Source organism: Elephantulus edwardii, unplaced genomic scaffold, assembly GCF_000299155.1.
Source record: "Elephantulus edwardii isolate Elephantulus edwardi_28Jun2011 unplaced genomic scaffold, EleEdw1.0 scaffold00263, whole genome shotgun sequence".
NCBI classification, from domain to species: domain Eukaryota; kingdom Metazoa; phylum Chordata; class Mammalia; order Macroscelidea; family Macroscelididae; genus Elephantulus; species Elephantulus edwardii.
The window spans coordinates 2,180,593-2,201,130 of NW_006400013.1; the positions used below are offsets into that span (position 1 = coordinate 2,180,593).

Genomic DNA, 20,538 nt, shown 5'->3' on the forward strand with positions numbered 1-20,538 from the left:
TGAATTTGTTCTTCAGTTCCTTGAGCTTAAGAAATGCTGAACAAGTTCGGCCCTTTTGATTTTCTGACTCCAACTCCTTGCACATTACATTGTAATATTTTACTTTGTCATCCCACACTGTCTTTTGAAATCTTCTATTCAGCTCTTTAGTATCTTGAATTCTTCCTTCTGCTTTGGCTTCTCTGCGCTCCAGTGCAGTATTCACAGAGTCTCTTCTGACATCCATTTTGGTCTTTTCTTCCTCTTCTGTCTTTGCAATGACCGTTGTCACTTTTCCTAGATGATACCCTTGATAACCTCCCACAGCTCATCTGGTCTTCTCTCATTAGTGTTCAAGGCCTCAAACCTGTTCCTGAGCTGGTTCTGAAATTCAGGTGGGAGTCTACTCAAAGTCATATTTTGGTTTCCGTGGATTGGACTTAATTTTCCTCAGTTTCAGCTTGAACTTGCATATGAGTAGTTGGTGGTCTGTTCCACAATCAGTTCCCGGCCTAGTTTTCACAGCTGATCTTGAGTTTCTCCAGCGATTACAGCATTAAAAAAAGTTTATGTATTATGTATTAGGTAGCTTCTTAAATATTACTTTATGCACAGTGGCATTTAGCAGACCGAGCAGTGTCTACCCAGATTCACATAAATGTCTCATTTGATAACTATTGAGAGCTGGTATTTGAAACAGGCACTCTCCTGACTTTCTCATCACCAACATGGGCTCAGTGGCTCTTCTGAGGCACATCATGACATCACAGTGCCAGTGAAGACATGCCAGTACAAATACATATTATTAGCAGAGAAGAAAAGTCTGATATGACTGATATGCAGTATGTTCTTTCTTTTCCAAGCAGTCACAGTCTATAGCTTCAGGATAGAGAAAACAGTTCAGCTGGACAAGGTTGTTCTCTCTTTATTAAAATACCCGTTTTACCTTCAATGAGATAAAATACCCACCCAATAATGTCCTGCATATTGGGACTGTTAGAAATCTGAATGTCGGGGAGCTCTGGTGGCCTAGTGGCAAGGAGCTGCAACTATAATCCCAGAGGCACATGGTTCGAATCCACCAGATGCTCTGCCGGGAAAAGGAGGGACAATCTCCTCCTGTACCAGTCAGATCTGATTTGACGGTACACTCACACAAAAATTAAAAAAAAAAAAAAGAAAAGAAATCTGAATGTCACAGTGCACGACAGCACATGTACCTGTGCGGTTAGCTGGCCTTGCTGACTGGGAATCAGGAGAAGTTAAGCTTTGTCTCCTTCCTACTTCGTCAGAAGGGGAGGTGGGTAATGATGATATTGGAGGAGTCTGAGCACGACGTGTGGGAAGTACAGTGGTAGTTGGGTAGCTAGAGAACATTTGCCTTCAAGAAAACAAGAGAAAAAAAATCCAATTACTAAATGACATATAAGTATAATCTATTTACAGAAGAATATACAGCTTGGACTATTACATACGCTAGCTACAGATTAACAAGGGGAATAAAGATTCCTTAATTTTGGAAATCATTATCTCACATGGTACTTTTACTTATAAAAGTAATAAAATCTTATGGTACAACAAAATTTCAGCCAAAGTAAATAGGGAAATATAGCAGTGAAATACTGGATAAAAATCCCTACTTATAACACCAAGATCATCCTGGCCAGGGACATCTTGGTAGTCAAACAATAGCCAGAGAATAAAGAAAACTTCAATAACTAGATAACTTGCAGTTACTTCAAACGTAAATTCACTAGCTATTTATGAAATTTTTCACGCAGATTAAAAGTAATACTTTTTTACACAAGTTATGAAAAGAAAAGATTGAGTCACCCAACACATCTAAAAATAATATAGGAGTGAAATGTGAGCTGCACAGAGGAGAAAATAAACAGGAGAGAAGCTAAGCAAGTGAAAGTGACCCAAGAATGAACCCAAGAAGATCGTCACTGACTATTCTTTAGATTTGTTGAAAAGAACAATTTTTAAGTATCAAAAAAGTACTGGTGGGGGAGCTCTGGTGGCCTAGTGGCAAGGAGCTGCAACTACAATCCCAGAGGCTCACGGTTCGAATCCACCAGATGCTCTGCCGGGAAAGGAGAGACAATCTCCTCCTGTACCAGTCAGATCTGATTTGACGGTACACACACACACAAATAATAAAATAAAAAAAAATTTAAAAAAAGTACTGGCAAATAATCTTAAAGAACTGTGACATGATAGCACTCCCATCCAAGACCCCACTGCTGTTAAGTCAATTGAAACTCAGAGTGCCCCTCCTACTGGGATTCCAAGGCTGTAAATCTTAATAGAAAGCTGTCCATCGTTCTACCACAGAGCAGCTGGTGGATTTGAATCATTGACCTTTTGGTTAGTATAAAGACATATTAATGCTACACTGTCAGTGCCCATTGGTATTCATTTCAAATATAAACTCAAACTCACTGCTCTTGAGTCAGCTCCACCACTGGGTTTCCAAGGCTGTACATCTTAACAAGAGAAGACTGCCCATCTTCTCCCATGGAGCTGCTGGTGCAACCTAACCACAGGTGACATTCTGACTAGGGTAACACACTATGGATTTAGCCACTAGGGCTCCTGATGGTGTTCACATGGAAATTTAAAACACACTGCCACTCAGAGGTCTTGACTCAGTGGCCCTCCATCAGGTTTCTGAGGCTGTAAATAGTAACTGGAAGTGACATCACTCCACCTCTGATTTGAACTGCTGTAGACACTCAGCCTTTTGGCCAGCAGCACAACACACTATGGACTATGTCACAAGAGTTTCTTTGACATTCACATAATGGGCAGTAAATCAAATTCACTTTTCTATTGTTAAATAACTTCTGCCAGGCTGTTAACTGAAGCTCTGGTATAGTCTCAAGTCAATAGGAAGGTGAGGACTAAGAAGAGAGGTGTCAAAGTGTCTTTGGGAGCAAGGGTCATTATTTTACCTCAGAATTTGACGACTCTACTACACTAACCAGAGCATGAAGGGGAACAAGGAGTGATCGCGTACTGATCCTTGTGAAGACCTTCACTTCTATCATCAACTCTCACTCCCACTCACTGCTGTTGTAAGTTCCACCTCATAGTCACCTTTCACTGGGTGCTTGAGGTGGTGGATAACAATGGGACAAGGCTTCCCACCTTTTCCCTGTGGAAGCAGTGGTGGATTCAAATTGTCAGAAAAGCACAGCCTCTGAGCTAGCAGTGCAACTCACTATGAACCGTGCACAACCAAACTTGCTGCCATCTGGTCACTCTTAACTCAGTGTGAGCCTACAGGTTGCTATGAATCTACAGAAAGCAGACTGCCACATCTTTCTCCCATGGAATTCCTAGCTCATGGATCTGAAATAACAATCTTTTGGAGAGTAGTTTAACTGCTGTGCCCAAACCATATTAACACATCCTTTCATTCCTTGAGAAAGCTGAGGCAGGAGATGTGGCCAATGGCCTGTGGGGAATTGATTAATGGCCTTCCTACAGACATCACCCAGTTGAGAGTGGGCAGTGGTAGCTCCTTAATTAGTGCTCCTTCTATCCAGGATGAGAACAAGATAACAGTGTGTTCATCCCAAAGTGTGAACCGAAGACCAATACATTAGAATCACTGGGAAAGTTAACAAACCACAAGACCCACAGCAGAACTCCTGAATCTGACTAGCTGGGGATACAGATCCAGAGCTTTATAAATTTCCCCAGGCAGCTCTTGGGCACATGAAAAACTGAGAGTATGTAATAACTAACTATAATCTTCACTCTTTAAGGTCTCTGACTATACAATGGGAAGAATAATTACCTGTTGAATAAGAGAATGGGAAGATAAATTAGGAAAAAATAGATATATGCTTCCTTTATTCCACTTAAGCTTCACTTAACTGAACTCACAAAATGGTCTGTCTCTCTCTCTCTCTCTCTACGTCCTCTCTCAAATATTTTAACTGTGTGTATTCATTTGACAAAGTGACATGTAAAATGCTAAAAAATAACGGGCGACCCTGGAGGACATTATGCTGAGTGAATTATCTCAGTTACAAAAGGACAACTATTGCATAATGCCATGGTTACAAAACAGGACTGATGGGGGGTTGGAGGGAAACTAAGAAAAGAGGAGATAAATAATGTACATTGCATTGAAATAGATGAGGTAAAAGAACTGCCTAAAAGGAACATATGTTGTCATTGTTGCTGTTACTATGTGCCGTCGAGTCGCTTGCGACTCATAGCGACCCTATGTACAACAGCCCTAAACTCTGCTCTGTCTGTGCCAATCGCACCATCTCTGACACACCCATCCTGATTAACCCAATCACTGTATCAATCCACCTCATAGGGGGCCTTCCCCTTCTGCGCTGTCCCTCCACCCTCCCAAGCATGATGTCCCTCTCCAAGGACCTGTCCCTCCTTGCAAAATGTCCAAAGTATGTTAGACGGAGCCTCAGAATCCTTGCCTTCAAGGAGCAGCCCGGTTTGACCCTTTCCAGGATGAATCTATCTGTTTTCCTAGCAGTCCATGGTACCCTCAATACTCTACTCCAGCACCACAGCTCAAAGGCATCGATTCTCCTTCTATCCTCCTTAGTCATTGTCTAACTCTCTGATGCATAACAAGTGATAGCAAAGACCATGGCCTGTATGATCAGGTATTATTTGTATGACAACAGTCCAGAATAAGAGCTGCAGAGTAAAGTGGACCAGGAGGTGGGGAGGGGAATTGCAAAACAATGAAAGAATTTTTTTTCAAAGAAAAAAGTGAATTGGGGAGTGGGTAGGGAGGAAAATGTGCAACAATGAATGAATGGAAATCTAATTTCTCTATAAATTTTAGTTAAAATCTCAATTAAAATGTAAAAAAAAAAAACCCAAAATGGATTTTTTAAAAAAGGAAAAAAATGTAAATAGGTAATCATTATTTGAAGTTTACAAACAAAAATATGGTAGTCTCAAGAAACCTCACATGCTCCTTCATTTGCTAAGCTGACTTGTTTGACCTTAAGGCAAGAATAAAGGTATAGCTAAGGATTTATGCTTAAAAAGAAATAATCTATAATTCTTTTCATGGAGGTGAACTTTTTCTTGTGGGGGAAAAAATACTGAAAGGCTCAGCCAAAATAATAATAACAACAACAATATTCTTGCAAATAATAATAATAATTGTTCTTTTGGATCTAGGGAGAGAGAGGATCTAGAGAGAGACTATTTTGTGAGTTCTCTTAAAAGCAAGGCTTTAGGGAAATAAAGGAAGCAGATGGTTCGTCTCTTTTTTCCTTATTTGCCTTCCCTTTCCCTATCTGACAGATAATTATTGTTCCCATTAAAAGATCCTAAGAAGACAGGTAATCTGTGCTTAGAGAGGCTGCAACTGTTACCTGTGAGAGTTTGGGTAACTTATTATATTCCTCTGAAGGTCAAGTTCAGAGACTGACTCTATTAATTCTTAGGTTGTTCCTAGCTCTCAAGGCCATGACTCAGCTGAACATACTATGCATCCATAAGAGAGCAAGTGCATGTTTTAGAACCATGGCCACTAATAAGGCAGTAAACAAAGCTTAACTTCCCTACCTGAGAAGACTAAGTGGCATCACTCCTGGGGACTCAGATGCAGGTACCGTTTCCGTGTCCGTGACTGGAGTGGTGGCAGTGGTGGTGTCCTCCAGGGAGCTGCTCATAAAGGAGGTCGTGCTTGAGGCTGATGGGCTAGTGGTAACAGGTGTTTGTGACTGCTGAGCCTGGTCACCTTCTTCAGCTTGTTGATCAATCTCTACAAAACAAGGTAAAGATTAACAAAGTAGTAAGAGTTGGTTTTTTCAAGACTGAGAACCGAAATGGGAAAGTTCTACATTAAAAATGTTATAAATGATCTTTCAAAAGGTTCAACTTTTATAAAAACAGAAAAATAAACATTCTTTTATCATCATTGTACTTATTACTTGAGACTCTACAGACAGTAATTAAATTAAGCCTTCATCAGTACTCATTACTTTTATTGAACAAATAGAGTTCTCAAAAAATAAAAAGAAGTCCCACTTTTGGTCTTAAGTTTTGACAGGAGGATTCCTAAACATACCTGATCATTAAAACTGTGTATCTTGAGCACTCTGATTTTGACTGTCTATTTTTGGGGCATAAATAGGCCAACATGAAAACATGTAGATATGAAAATAATAAAAACATAAATAGGAACTCCATGCTGTAAAAAAATCCTCAAAACCAAACACATTTAAAATGCTCCTAAAAGTTATAAAAGCAAAATATTTAGTTTAAAATGTGTAAAACTGTTTTTAGATAATAAGTATAATAAAAACTGTAGTTCCTGCAAAGGTTGTTAATTCTTTGGAGTTTGCTAAATGGTCACATCTGTTCATAATCACCATGCTCTGAACCACTGTCCTTATGTGCACCATGTGCCTCTCTATGTCTAGTTAGTATCTAAAAAAAGAAAGGAAGGATAGACAGGAGACAAAAGGAAGGGTGGGGAATGAATGTAAGCTTCCTGAAGGCAAGAGACTTTTATTCTGTTCAGCTAGTTCCTTAGAATTTAGAGAAGCACCCAGGCCATTCAATAAACATTTGATGAATAATCTCCATTTTACTTTACACCTCAAATCCAAAGGTGAGGAAAAAAAAGTAAACAAGTTTTTTTATACCAATTCATAATCCATTAACATTAGTAGACTTTAAAAGGTCTCTGAATAGAGAATAATTTTTACTTAGAACCAAATCAATATATACTTGGGTACCTTTTGTGGCATTTGGTACATTTCAGTTTGACACTAATGAGTAGGTTCTAATGCCCAAGTAGGCTTAGAACAGAAAATCTTAGGGAGACAGACAATCATTAACATAAAAGAAGAAACTGCCTTCTAAGATAATTGCTTGCCCTTCTCTTTCCCCCCAAAAATTTTTTACAGATATGCTGTAAAGCATATAATTTCCGATACTTATAATTTCAACAGGTCAAAACAACAAAACAAAATTGGATAACATACCTTGCTTAATTTTGCCCCCAAACTGGTCTTCCAAGAGCCCATGCACCACTAGTTTATAGATCATGGCTTGCGCTCGTTCCAGATCAGCCAATCCCAGGGCCCTCTTGATGGGCGACCGCATGACTGCCCGCTTCACCATGTGTCGCATCAAGAATTGCAGGGCTGCACGCATCTCCACATCTTCGTGAACGACTGGCGAGCTTGCACAGTCTGAGTTGTGGCCATTTTCGGCTAGAACTTTTGGTATCAGTAGCAGCTCAGCATATTTACTGCAGCCCAGAAGAGCACTAAGTGATTTCATAGCACCAAGGTAGAGATAGGACAGCTGGACTGCTCTGATTTCTGACTGGGCTATGTCATGGTTTTTGGACATGTGTTCATGGGTTTTTCTTTTTCCTTCAGTTATCTGATGTTGGGGTTCCACACTAGGAGGTGCTGGATCTAAAGAATATGAAGATATTTCATTTTCTGATTTGGAGCTTGTGGCTCCCTGACTTTTTACATCATCAGATGTTAAGCCTGTTCGCATATCTAAAGCAGAGTCGCTCTCAGTTTTCTGCTCTACTTCCCCTTTGTCCTCTGACTCGTGTCGGTGTTTCTTTTCATGTCGCTTGGTGCTCTGTTTTCCCATGTCTTCATGAATGCCAGTCAGATACGTTAGGTCCAGTAGCACAGAAGCTGTCAGGCCTCGGAATCGCGCCACATCAAACGGCAGTGGTTCACAGGGCTCCAGATTATACAATGGAGTATCACTAGGCGACCAAAAAGTTGGGAAGCTTTAATAAAGACCAGAATGACACAGGAAGAAGCAAGTGAGGGATAGACAAGAGGAAGGTACAGAAAATAATGTAGACAAAATAAGGTGCATATGTACACGATACAGAAAATAACTTATACAAACTAGAGAAGTTATTACAAACAGAGGGGAAATGAACAAATGGAAAGATGTGATGCCAAAAGCAAAAACAATGAGAGGTGAAAGTGCTTTCAAATGAGAAAATCCACTATTAAATAATTAAAGCCAGGAGCTGGCAAATGTAACATGAAGGACTAGGTGGTAGTTCTGTCAGACTTTGTATGCCATCTGGTCTCTTGATATTTATAGTTCAATCCTGCAGTTGCATGAAAGCAGCCATTGACACACCAGAACGAATGAGTGTGGCTAAGTTACTTTATTTAAAAAAATAGGTAGGGGGCTAGGTTTGGCCAGTGAGGAGTAGTTTGTCCATGAATAATGTAGGCTAATGAGAAAGTTTGCACAATAAATCCTGTATACTATGTGGGTTATGGTCATTTACAACCTTCCAGAAGACTTTCATTAAAAATGATGTCTTCAATTAATGCTTTTAATATAAGTTTAAATAAAAATACAATCACATACTTCCTAAAGGTTAGAAATATTATACTTAGACAAACACAGCAGCAAGTATACAAAGTTTTGTGATGTATACTTATTAGACTAGTGAAATCTTGGTTCCATTTTATCTATTTTCCTCTTTGCTTTATTTTTCTTTCTAGTTTTAATTTTATTTTAACTAATTATCTATATATTAAATGTGACTTGACAAAGCAAATCTTTTCTGAAACAAGACTGAGAAAGCAGATAGATATTTTATGTAACAAAATTTTCACTGGTTTCTTCATTTAGTGGTAAAACTAAGTGAGGGCAGATAGAGTCCATAAAACCTTGAAATTGGATATAAATTTCATGTATATTTTTCAACTGAGAGGGCCCACAGTTTTCATTAGATTAGAAAACTACTGCCTCAAAAAAAATCTAAGATCCCTTGTTTTAAATATTATTCCATGTCATATTAACACTACAAAGAAAACACATTACACTCTGTAATGAACAGCTCCTTAACAACTCAATAAACCCTGCTTTCAAATGGTGTCATTAGAATCATTGGATAAGTGATTCCTCTTAACAATAGAGATATTTAACACACTTCTCAACATGATGTTTCTTTTTCATAAAAATCCCATTTGAATGCGAATATATCTAAATGCTTTTAAGCATACTAACTCAACTCATTGCCATGAAGTCCTAACTAATTCATAGCTGACCCTCCAGGTTTTCCAAGGTTCCTCATGAGAGGAGACTGACCGTCTTTCTTCTGCAGAGCAGCTAGTGGATTTGAACCACCAGAGGTGTCACCTTTGGATTAGCCGTGCAACTTCTGATGGACTACACCACCAGAGTTCTCTTTTAAGAATATGATTAACATCAAATAAATTTAATTGTCATATCTACTGAAAATGTTACACAAAGGGTGGGTAGAAATATGCATTTTAAAAATAAAAGGTAAAGTAATACTTAAAATCATGGATAACTCAAAACTTAATTTCAATTACTTAAATATTCTCCCCTTGCATTCAAAGCCCTCTTAAAGTAATGCATTAATTGGCAGATTTGCATTTTCTGGTTGATTCTTTTAAATTTCAGTGTATAATGGTGATGATGAGGAAAAAAAGGGGGGCAGGAAGCCAAAAGAGAAAGAATCCTGGTTAATCCTATCGAGCAAGTTTACTAATTCTTCACAAAACAAAAACTATCAGTATTTTACAAACCACTGTATTCCAAGGAACATAGTTGGGGAAATACTCCTTTACGGAGTTACAGTACCAACAGCCAGCTGTATGAAAAAAAATTACTAAATGTTAACAGATAGTACATTAAGATACATAATCTCTCCAAAGACAAGGGCCCTTTTCACCATTAAACACTCGCTTGCTAACAATGTAATGCAATAGGTCATACCTGATGGTAATTTCTGCTTCATCCCATTGGACTTTGGCAGATGTGCTGCCCTCTTTAACCACTCCAAGCAGTGTGGCATGGCGCCCAGTTTGCTTGTGAACACACCGACCTCCAACTCTCAGCCCGGCATCGACGCCTCCTATCACCGCCAGCACAGGCCACACTTCTATGCAGAGGGTCCTCAGCTGGGGCTCCGAGAGGTCAGCAAGGCCGTGCCGATTATGTTTACCTTTCTCTTCCTCTTTGCTCTCCTTCTCTTCTCTCATTTCATTTTCCTCTCGGCTCTGCACTGAGCGGCTCTTCTTTAGTTTCTGCCCTGACTCTTTAATACACATTTTAATTTTGTGCAGCCTTTCCATCATTTTTTTGTTAATGCAGTAAGTCCAACGGTCTGTGCGGTGAAGGATTCGAATAAGCTGAATAGTGGCCTCAGCGAGCACTGCAGCTACTGGACTACAAATGGGATCTCCTGGAAGTAAGTCTCGTGGGGTGCCACGCATCTGCATATCACAAATTTTCACCTGTGTAAAAGGAAAGAGGGGTGCAAATATGTGGTATGAATAGCAAACCCACTGGCGTCAAGTCAGTTCTAACTCATGGACAACTATCCACTGAGTTTTTCAGGTTATGGATCTTTATGAAATGAGACTGCTCATTTTTCTCTCACGAAGAGGCTGCTGGATTTGAACAGATGACCATTCAGTTAACAGTCTAACATATGACCTACTATGTTACTAAGGTATATATATATATATATATATGTATATATATATACACACACACACACACACACATATAGATATAGATAGATACAGATATCTATATCTATATATCTATATGTTTTCAGAGGCAGTAAACTGCATAGAAGAAAATGCTCCTTTTTCTCCCATGGAGCAGCTTGTGGATTCGAATCACATGCCTTACAGTTGGCAGCGTAATTCCTTACCACTAGGCCACCAGAGGTCTCATATTAGTTCTACTAAAACACTGTTGTTAGTAAGTGCTACTGAAACAACTCTTGCTCATAACAAGCCCATGTGGAGCTCTACATAGCTCCCTGGGCTGAAATCTTTATAGAAGCAGATTGTTCCTGCAGAGCCCCTTAGGGGGTTTGAGTTCCCACGCTTTTGGTTAGTAGCTGGGAATGTAACCATTACACCACCAGGTTCCTTCTTTCAATTATTAGTCACTATAAATTTTGGCACACGTTGAATGAATGTTTAAATTTATAATACATGTGTACTGTCTGAAAAGACATATGTATTATGAATTCAAGGCTTCCAACAAGGAGTGAGCAAATGTTAAAGATGCACCAAAAGTTAGGATCAGTAAGGCCCCTTGAAACAAACTAGGCCTTGTATTATTCACCAGATGGCATCTTTTAACAATAAAGATTATTTTTGGATTTCTCTCTCATGTGCATAATCGCTAATAAACCAGATTATCCCTAAACTCTCAAAAAAAATTATCACCAAATCAGTTCCGATTCACAGCTAAATCTCTATCAGCTTTCTGAGGCTCTAGTTAGATGGGAAGAGACGGCTCATTTTTCTCTTGCAGAGTTGCTGGTAGATTCTAATCACCAGAGATGCAACCTTTGGGTTGGTTAACAGTACAACTCTCCACAGCTATTCCACCAGAGCTCCCCCTAAACTACTTCTTATGATTCTTATAATTACACATGTTTAAAAATTGACCTGTTGTATTTTTTTTACCTGTTATATTTGAAATGCCAGAATATAAAATAATGCTTTACTAAAGAATAACGTCTTAAAAAAAAATCTAAGCTTTAAAAAAAGGAAAAAAATATATGCTTCTTATAAAAACAATGCATTATAGAATCAGGTACTTTTAATGGCAAAACCAGCTTATTACATCTATCTATTCTAACAGTGGCCAATAAACACTAACCAAAAAAAATCACTCATGCTTATGCTTAAGTATAAAGATTTCATTACCTTTTCTCCTGGGTTGCTACTGTAGAACATGACACAAGGGTATAATTCGGCTGCATCCACATCTTCAAAAGCTAGTTTGGGTTCCTAGAGTGTGACGAAGTGATGAAAAGGAATCAAAGATTCTTTAAAATAGCCAATAATACAGTAAAATTCAAAACTTAATGAAACAGGATAAAAGGTACAACATCTCAATTAACCTTGCTAACCCAAGGTTAAGAGTTTATTCCCCCCCCATGTATTTTAATAATATTACTGAGGGTTTACTATATTATCTGTTTGTTTAGTGCTGATAAATATTTTGAGAACCAAACATATTCTAGAAAAAGCAGTGGAAACGGAATAAAAATGGAATCACTAGTACTTAATAACTATAAACAAATGATAAAAATAAGAGAACATGCTTTGGTTATTAAGGATGAATTTCAGTACCTCTCCATTTTTCCCAAACGAAATGGTCCTGGCTTCCATGTCTAAGACGCAGGTAATGAAATCTCCTTGAGTAAAGCTGGACAGTGTAAGAGTCTGTTCTCCATTGTGATAGAGATTTCCACTGTAAGCTCTATATAGCCACATATCTGAGGTAGTACGATGATTAAAGTCATGAACCGGCCAGCGGGAAACTCCAACACACGTGCCTTCATTACCTCTATTTTCCTTCACAATGTAAAACTAAAAGAAAAATGGTAATTTTCACTAATAATAAAAAACTGCTTACAGTCAGTTATAATAACCAATAATGGAGAATATGTCTCTCATTAATACTGATGCAACTATGGGAACATGATGAGTTTATTCTCACCCTACATGAAAATTACATAAAACGGAAATAATTTCACCAATTTTAAAGAATTTTAAGACATATTCTTCATCTTTTACAATATTTAAAATAATCTTTGAGTACAACCACTTTGGAAGACAGTTTGGTGCTTCCTCAGAAAGCTGAACACAGAAATTTCATATGACCTATTTATTCTACTGCTTGGACTATTACCCAAGAGAATGAGAACTGAGGCATAAAAAAGAGACCTGGACACCAATATTCATAGCAGTGTTATTCACCATTACTAGAACATGGAAAAAACACAGATGTCCAACCAAAATCGAATGGATTGAGAAATTATGGAACATTCACATGATGGAATACTATATAGTACACAGGAGCAATGGTTTTGTAAATTACTACCTAATTTAGGAGGGACTGGAGATCATTATACTGAGTGAGCTAACTCAGTCCCATTAGGACAAATACTGTATAAAACCATTATTTTAGAATGAGTATAAGTATCCAAGGAAAGGGGAGGGTGGAAGCAGAGGGGTCAGGATGGGGAGGGGTGATGGGTTAATCATAGGGTCGCACCATTTGATGGGTGGGGGTGGTGAAGAAAATGGGAAAGATCCAGTGTGAAAAAACAATGTTTGTCAAAAAACTAGGATCAATCTATCCATCCTTAAATTATATAATAATATAACAGATAAAAAATTAACTATATAATTATTACATTATGTAAATATATATTATATATAAATAGAAATATTATGAATAGAGACAGAAAAAAACACCTAACTTTTGAGTTACTGTTGTTAAGTGCTGTCAAGTTGCCTGCGACTCATAATGACCCTATGTACAACAGCCCTAAACCCTATTCTATCCTGTGCCAATTTCATTGTCTCCAAAACACCTACGTCCATTAACCCATTCACTGAATCAATCCATCTCATTGAGGGTCTTCCTCCTTGTGCTGTCCCTCCACCCTCTCAAGCATGAAGTCCCTCTCCAAGGACTGGTTCCTCCTTGCAACATGTCCAAAGTATGTCAGATGAAGCTTCAGAATCCTTGCCTCCAAGGAGCTACTGGTCTCACCCTCTCTAGGATGAACCTGTTTGTTCTCCTAGCAGTCCCATGGTATATTCAATATTCTTCTCCAGTACCAAAGTCATTTTAGTTCACAACTTACCAAGCTGAGAAAGTGTGCCTAGTTCAGAAAGTTACTACTGAAAAGCTTTCATTCATCATGTATAGATGTTTTCACATGTAAATTTCTGACAAAAAAGTTAACATAGCTGTTTTGTTTTGTTTTAAATACTGGTTTACTGACAAAGTTGGTACACATTATTTTTCACACTGGATCTTTTCCCCTTCCTTTACCCACCCCTCCCCTCCACCCATCAAATTGTGTGACCCTATGATTAAACCCCCCTACCCTGCTCATCCTCACCCTTTTGCTCCCCGTTCCTCCCTTGGATCCTCGTACTTGTTCTACAGTAATGGTCTTATTTTATGAGACTGAGTTCACTCAGCATACTGCTCTCCAGTCCCTCCCATATTAGGTAGTAATTTACAAAATCATTGCTCCTACAGGCTGCATACTATTTCATCCTGTGGATGTACCATAATTTCTCAGTCCATTCCACTGAGAATGGACATCTGGGTTGTTTTCATGTTCTTGCTATGGTGAATAACAAGAACACTGCTATGAACAGTGGTGTAGAAGTCTCTGTTTGTGCCTCAGTTCTCATTTTCTCAAGGTATATTCCAAGCAGTGGAATAGCTGTGGCATATGGAATTTCTATGTTCAGCTTTTTTGAGGAAACGCGAAACAGCCTTCCAGAGTGGTTGTACGATTTTTCAATCCCACCAACAATGTATAAAAGTTCCTATTTTGCCATAACCTCTCCAACATTTATTACTTTCTGCCCTGGGAAAAAAGTTGGCTATTTTATCCATTAGTTAGCTGCCTCTGGTCTTCAACTATCTTAACTGTAGAGACATGGTTTTGCAAATTAGCATCAGCTGTAGAATTAGGGTAAGTTAAAAGAGTGCTTCCCACCCTGAACAGCAAGACTTGAGGCAACAAAGCTTGTGGCAGCAAAACCCTGGTGAGAGCGAGATCCTTGCTGGTGAGGAGACTGGCATTGTTGTGGAGAAAGTATGGCAAGGTATAACCTGAAGCTTCTTGCATTTGTGCTGGCCATTTAGATTCTACTGTTCTTGACTTTGATGATGGAAGGAAAACCCACCTGCTGAACTGAAACTGGAGTCTGGAATAACCAAGGAGTTGTGACTTGGAACTGCTGGCTAAAACCTGGTGATATTGTGATATTCTTTACCTCCCCACTCTCTAACTTCCTTCCCTAATGAACCTCATTTTTGGTACCATAACTGAGTCTATAAGTCAGAAACAAATAAAAAGAACCTCTTGCTGTTGGCGGGGCTCTACAGGCACCATGAAGCTGGGCTACGGCTCCTGCTTTCTGCTCTGAGGCAGTGAGGTGCTGTGTTACTCTAACTCTCTTGGGCCCTTTCTGAGAGATGCTCATGGCCTTGTGCCCCATGGCCTATTCTCTCCTCTTTGGCAATAGCAAATCTGAGATTAAAGTCTGAGACTACTCTCCTTAGAAAGATATGTTTGGAACATTGGTCCTTGGATGCTACCTGGGAGCTTAATAGTGTCCTAACCGGTCATAAAGTGCCCCTTAACTGGTAAGTGTTCAGGATGTGCTTAAACTGTGGTACAAACACTGTGGTTGATGTGGAATGCCTTCTTCCCTTTTGAAATAGAAAATTTATTATATGTCAGGCAGTGGGGAGTGATGTGACCAGTCCCCAGGAAAATTCCTGGCCATTGAGAGTTGCACAGAGTTGCCAAACAGTTCCCCTATAGTCTTTAGTTTCCACATGTTATCGTACACAATGAGAGAACACTGCATGTGTGTGTGTGTACATGTTTTTAAAGACTTTCTATGGTTTTTAAAAAAGAAAACTTTAAAAAAGAAAACCCTTCAGTTAAATTTAAAAATACTCAAAAAACTACTTGGAGCTCTCCATACCTTCCACTGATAGCACCCGGAAGTGACTCCAGTTGATGCCAATCCATATCCTTTCCCTCCACTGCCATGAGTTAAAATCTGTCCATTCTCCACGAGGCAACACTGAGCTTTCTCAGGGTCAAATGATACTTCTTGAATAGGAAGATTCTCATCTTCTTCCTCCAATTCTCCCTGCTTCTACCAGAAAGAAAGAAGGGTGATTATTTTGAAGAAACTCAGCTTTCCAGCAATACATACATTTTTGTGTAAGACAATGGGAATACATGATAAACAAAGTCCCTTGGTTCACAGTTCAATTAAAGTTATAGAGATAATTGAGTAATAATAGTATTGTAGTGAAGAAATAGCAGGGGCATATAGTGTAGTATCTAGCAATGCTTGGGATGGACAAAGTAAGCATTTAAAGAAGGGGAATTTCTGAGATGAGTCCTGAATGATAAGATCAAAGATGCTGTTTTGTTGTGGTTATGTGCTATCAAGTCAGCTCTAACTCTGTGACCTTATATATACAACAGAACGAAACATGGCCCTGCCCTACACCACACTCACAATCACTGCTATGTAAGACATTTAGAGCAGTATGTCTGTCCCCCAGACACGAAAGCATGAATACAGTAGATTAGAGTACCAGCAAGCTAATAACCAGATGGTTGGCAGGTTATATCCACTGGCTACTTCATACAGGAGAACGAAGGGTTGTTACCCCCTGAAAAGATTTTACAGCCCCAAAAACCCTGACAGAAGAAAAAAAACAAACAAAACAAACCCTGACAGAGGTTTGTGATGAGTCAGACTTGACTTGCGGGTGATGGGATTAGTTTTCTGGCATGTTCCAGGCATTCTGTCAGGTCCTACATATTCAGCAATGTATAAAATGGAACATGTCTCTGCTCTCAAAGAATTTATGTTCTGAAATAAGGAGATGGAAAAGAAACAAGAAAATATCAGGCAATAAGTGTGATGCATAGCAGCTGTTCTAAATCGAATGATGAGGAAAAGAACCTCAGAAGAACTGATAACTGAGACCTGAGAAGTAGTTATCGTCTAAGAAATTCACCTGCAGGAAGCACTCAAGACAGATGAACAGTCAGTACAAAGTCCTAGGAAAGGAACAACCTTACCAAGTTCAAATGCAGGAAGAAGGCTACTTATTCAAAGTGTGGTGAACAAAAGGAGGAGGAGGGGAATGCTGGATTTTATCCCAAGAATGAGAAATCTTCGGAAAGTTTTAAGAAGAAACCAACATTAAGAACAGCTTACAGTTTTATACAATCACTGAATTCTGTGTAGAGACTATGCTTCTAAGAGGTAGAATGAAATTAGAGAGACCAAGCTGGGAAGCTATGGTCTGGTCAAGGGCAGAGATAATAATGGATGTGCAACAATGAATGAATGGAAATCCACGTTCTCTATAAACTTTCATTAAAATCTCAATTTAAAAAAAAAGAATCATGGATTGTATACCAATGAAGGAATTTTACTTTTCAGAGGAGCAAACTTGGGGGGCGGGGTGTAGAGAGCAGGCCAGGGAGAAAAGTGCAACAATGAACAAATGGAAATCCAAAATCTCTGTAAATGTCCATTAAAATTAATAAAATAAAATAAGAATAGTGTAAGGAAAGGAGATGGAAGAGATAAAAAACTCAAGTATGATAGATAAAGTCAACAAAACTTGGAGATGGTATGGTATAGAAATGAGAGGCAGTGTGAAAAGAAGACTCAGAAATAACTCTGAGAAAAACAAAAGAACAAAGTGCTGAAACGGCAGGTGCTGTCTCTGATGTAATGAATATGTGGTGCCCAGTAACCTAGAAGACAGGTATGGAAGTCTAGAATTGAGAAGTGGGTCAGAATTCAGAAAAAAGTTCAAAACTGAGATTTAAAATCTGAGAATCAATGGCATAAGCATTTGAATAAGATTTCCTTAAGTGCAGAAGAGGGAATACGGATGAAGGTGTGGTTGGTTGGGATCAAATCTTAGGATACTTTGACACTTGAGAGATTCGATAGAAGGTCTATTAAAGGAGAAAGAGAAGAAAATGCCATTGTACTACAATAGAAGGAAACTAGGAAAAAAAATGCAGAATCATGAAAGTCAAGAAAATATTTAAGGTAGATGGATAAATGGATTCCATAAATATTAAAGCCACAAAAGCAACAGGACCTGGGAAACTACATAAATGTAAAAGTTAAAAGAGTCTAGAATTTCTAGGAATTTGGGTTTAGGAAGCTGGTGCCACCAACTTAGAATACGAGAAAGGTTTAAAAGAAAGAAATTTGGGTTGCCATGTAAGTTCGGATGGCATCACATGTAGGTACAAAATGGTTAAGGAATGTTAGAAAAGTTAAGAACTCTGAGGAATACCAATGATTTGGGACAAAGGAAAGTAGAAAGGGTACCAAGGAAATATTTTCTCCAGAGTAAATGAAGACTTGGTTGGGGGTATAAGATTTGTGGAGATGCAGGGGAAAGCAGTGCTTTGAAAACAACATGGACTAGTTTCCAGAAGTCAAGCAAGATACAGACGTAAAGGGTACACTGTATTTAGCAAGTAATCATTATCTCTGTTCACTTAATTTTGATGATTTAATGGAGGATTTGTTTTGATGGAGCATCAACTGTGTAGGTGAAGAGAGAACGAGAAGAAAAGAATGTCTGAAAATATGTAGTCTTTTGAGAAACTTGGTAGTAAAAAACAAGAGAGAAAATAAGCAAGCCTCATGAACCAAAGAAAGAGATTTGAGAAAACTGGGAATGTGAAACTGCTGTGTATAAAGTGAGGGGAAAGAACTAGTGGAGAGCGAGACAGTGCAGAAAGGAGAGATGCCACACCTGGAAGAGCAAGGTACCTCAGAGAAGGGCCTCGAGACCACTGAGAGGATATTTATTTGTGCTACTTAACATTACCTTTATGAAAGAATCAATTACCTGTAATTTTATATCTTGTTCTTTTTCCTTTATCTGAATAGCATGTTTGGCTTGAGCAATAGGTGTTTCCCACATACAATCTGATAGCAGGGAAAATAAGCGTTCAACAACCTGTTGAAAGAAAAAGAATGATACAATTTGAAAGGAGTTATTTCTAAACAAAATCACAAATGGTAATGCTTTGTTCGATTATACAACTGCTAGCTGTCTTTTGCAGTTAAACACCATTAGAAAGGGTATTACCCATTTCAAAGTGAGTTCAATTGCCCTCCTGCTGCCTTACAGCATGGACTTCTAAACAGGCCACACAACCTCACATCTCTAGAGAAGTCCAAACCTACTGAAAAACATCACAGATTTTCTTTTTCTTCTAAGTGCTCCCTAGATCTCCACTCTGCTTACCCCGTAACTTAACTTCTCACCTGAGAGCATGAAAACAAAGTAATTTCAGAAGCAGTAACACTACTGAACTAGCACATTTACAAAAGAAGTATAAGTTTATCTTTGGAGTGGATCATGTAGTGCATGCAAAAAATAATCTTCTAGAAATAGTTAAATTAGAAACCTGGGCCATCTGGTCATCTTCTACACCAGATTCACAGGCTGGCAGCACAGCTTCAAGGACGTGAAGAGCAAGGAGCCTCGTTCTTAAGTTACCAACTAGAGGAATACCTGTGGGAGAAAGCCATTTTCTTATTATCAGTGTAGTTTAAATTCAAAGTTAAATCTAACTGCTGGAGGGAAAACATCTCTGAGGTTACTGAACATTTGTGAATGAAATGGACGTTATTTCAATCTATTATCACAAAAATTCTACAATAAATTTGTATCCCTTAGTGTATAGAAATATTCATGCTTATGCCCTACTTTTTATGGGTATGTAAGAAAAGCACTATAATAACCCCCTATTCTGGGGTATGTGCTAATTACTTTTACACATATTCATTCCACATATCACTTGTGAACACATTTTATAGGTGATTAAAAAATTGAGACTCAGAGAAGTAACTTGACCACAGCCACCAGCTCAGTAGAGGTAGACTTTTAAGTAGGTGTGTAAGTCACTAAAGCTCATGATTATTATATACATGCTTATTATACACACTGCCTCTCCCCATCTATGCCCTGACTCACAGAGATAATGAAAGTTGGTGGAAAATAATCAATCTGTACAGTTCTAAAGTAAGTAGATGTAGAGACAGGACAGTGGTGCATAAATATGTACTTTTTGGAAATACACATTACTAAAACTAGTTGAAAATAAACAGGTAACTGATTTTTTTAAAGCTCTAAAAACTTAACCAATGTTATATAAAACTCATTAAATGGTGGAAGCTAATGAAAATTACACTAAATAAGAAAAATAAGTAGAGAGTGTGATATACTCAATTAATATGGACCATGGAAGATTATTATTAGTCTTGAAATTAAAGCTAAATATTCAATAGTGCTAAAAATTTGGAATTAGGAATAAAATGAATGATGTATAAAAACACTTTAAAATAAAAGTAAAGATCATATATACCTGAAGAACACTTTTGAGATGCTATATTTAGAAGGACCTCTGTCCACTTTGGGGAAGCCATTTTTGATTGAATCGCTTTTGAAGATACAACTCTACGAAGAAAAACTAAAAAATCGCCCAGATGCAGTTCTGCTGCGTGCTGTTTCCTGAGAGCAGCTGAAGAGTGAAGACACAAGTTTATGTTACAAGCCAAATCCCACAGGAAACAGTACTCTGCGCTTCAACTGCAGCAAAAATAACCCTAAGTTACCGAGTTGTGAAAACTTAACAAAATAGATAAAAGTCAGAAAATAAAGCTAAATGGAATAAACACCTTTTATCTCTGTGAGTATGCTATAAAGCAAAAGTAATGAAGTATGTAACCCAGGGTATTTCTGTAGGATATGCACAGCAAAACATCCAATTAAATAGTTTCCACATGTAGAATTCAGGGACAACGACAGATTCTTCTTGGACAATTATTCTCACCCACATTTTCTGAGCTGTTCTCAGCATCAAATCACTGCCCCCTAAGGTTTCTATCAATTCTGTTGTAACTTTTTTTTTTTAACTTTTCTCCC

General features: G+C 38.3%; 1 protein-coding gene across 1 annotated transcript in view; it reads right to left on the reverse strand.

Annotated features, from left to right (window-relative positions):
• Positions 1–20,538, reverse strand: part of HERC1 (HECT and RLD domain containing E3 ubiquitin protein ligase family member 1) — a 185,261-nt gene that overhangs the window by 79,859 nt on the left and 84,864 nt on the right. The window contains exons 30-39 of the mRNA XM_006899631.1: positions 19,979–20,134; positions 19,019–19,125; positions 18,454–18,564; positions 15,525–15,701; positions 12,126–12,365; positions 11,697–11,780; positions 9,739–10,259; positions 6,978–7,753; positions 5,551–5,749; positions 1,200–1,360 (exon numbers count right to left, since the gene is read on the reverse strand). Coding sequence (XP_006899693.1) covers positions 1,200–1,360; positions 5,551–5,749; positions 6,978–7,753; positions 9,739–10,259; positions 11,697–11,780; positions 12,126–12,365; positions 15,525–15,701; positions 18,454–18,564; positions 19,019–19,125; positions 19,979–20,134 — 2,532 coding nt within the window. The remainder of the gene's footprint in view (positions 1–1,199; positions 1,361–5,550; positions 5,750–6,977; positions 7,754–9,738; positions 10,260–11,696; positions 11,781–12,125; positions 12,366–15,524; positions 15,702–18,453; positions 18,565–19,018; positions 19,126–19,978; positions 20,135–20,538) is intronic.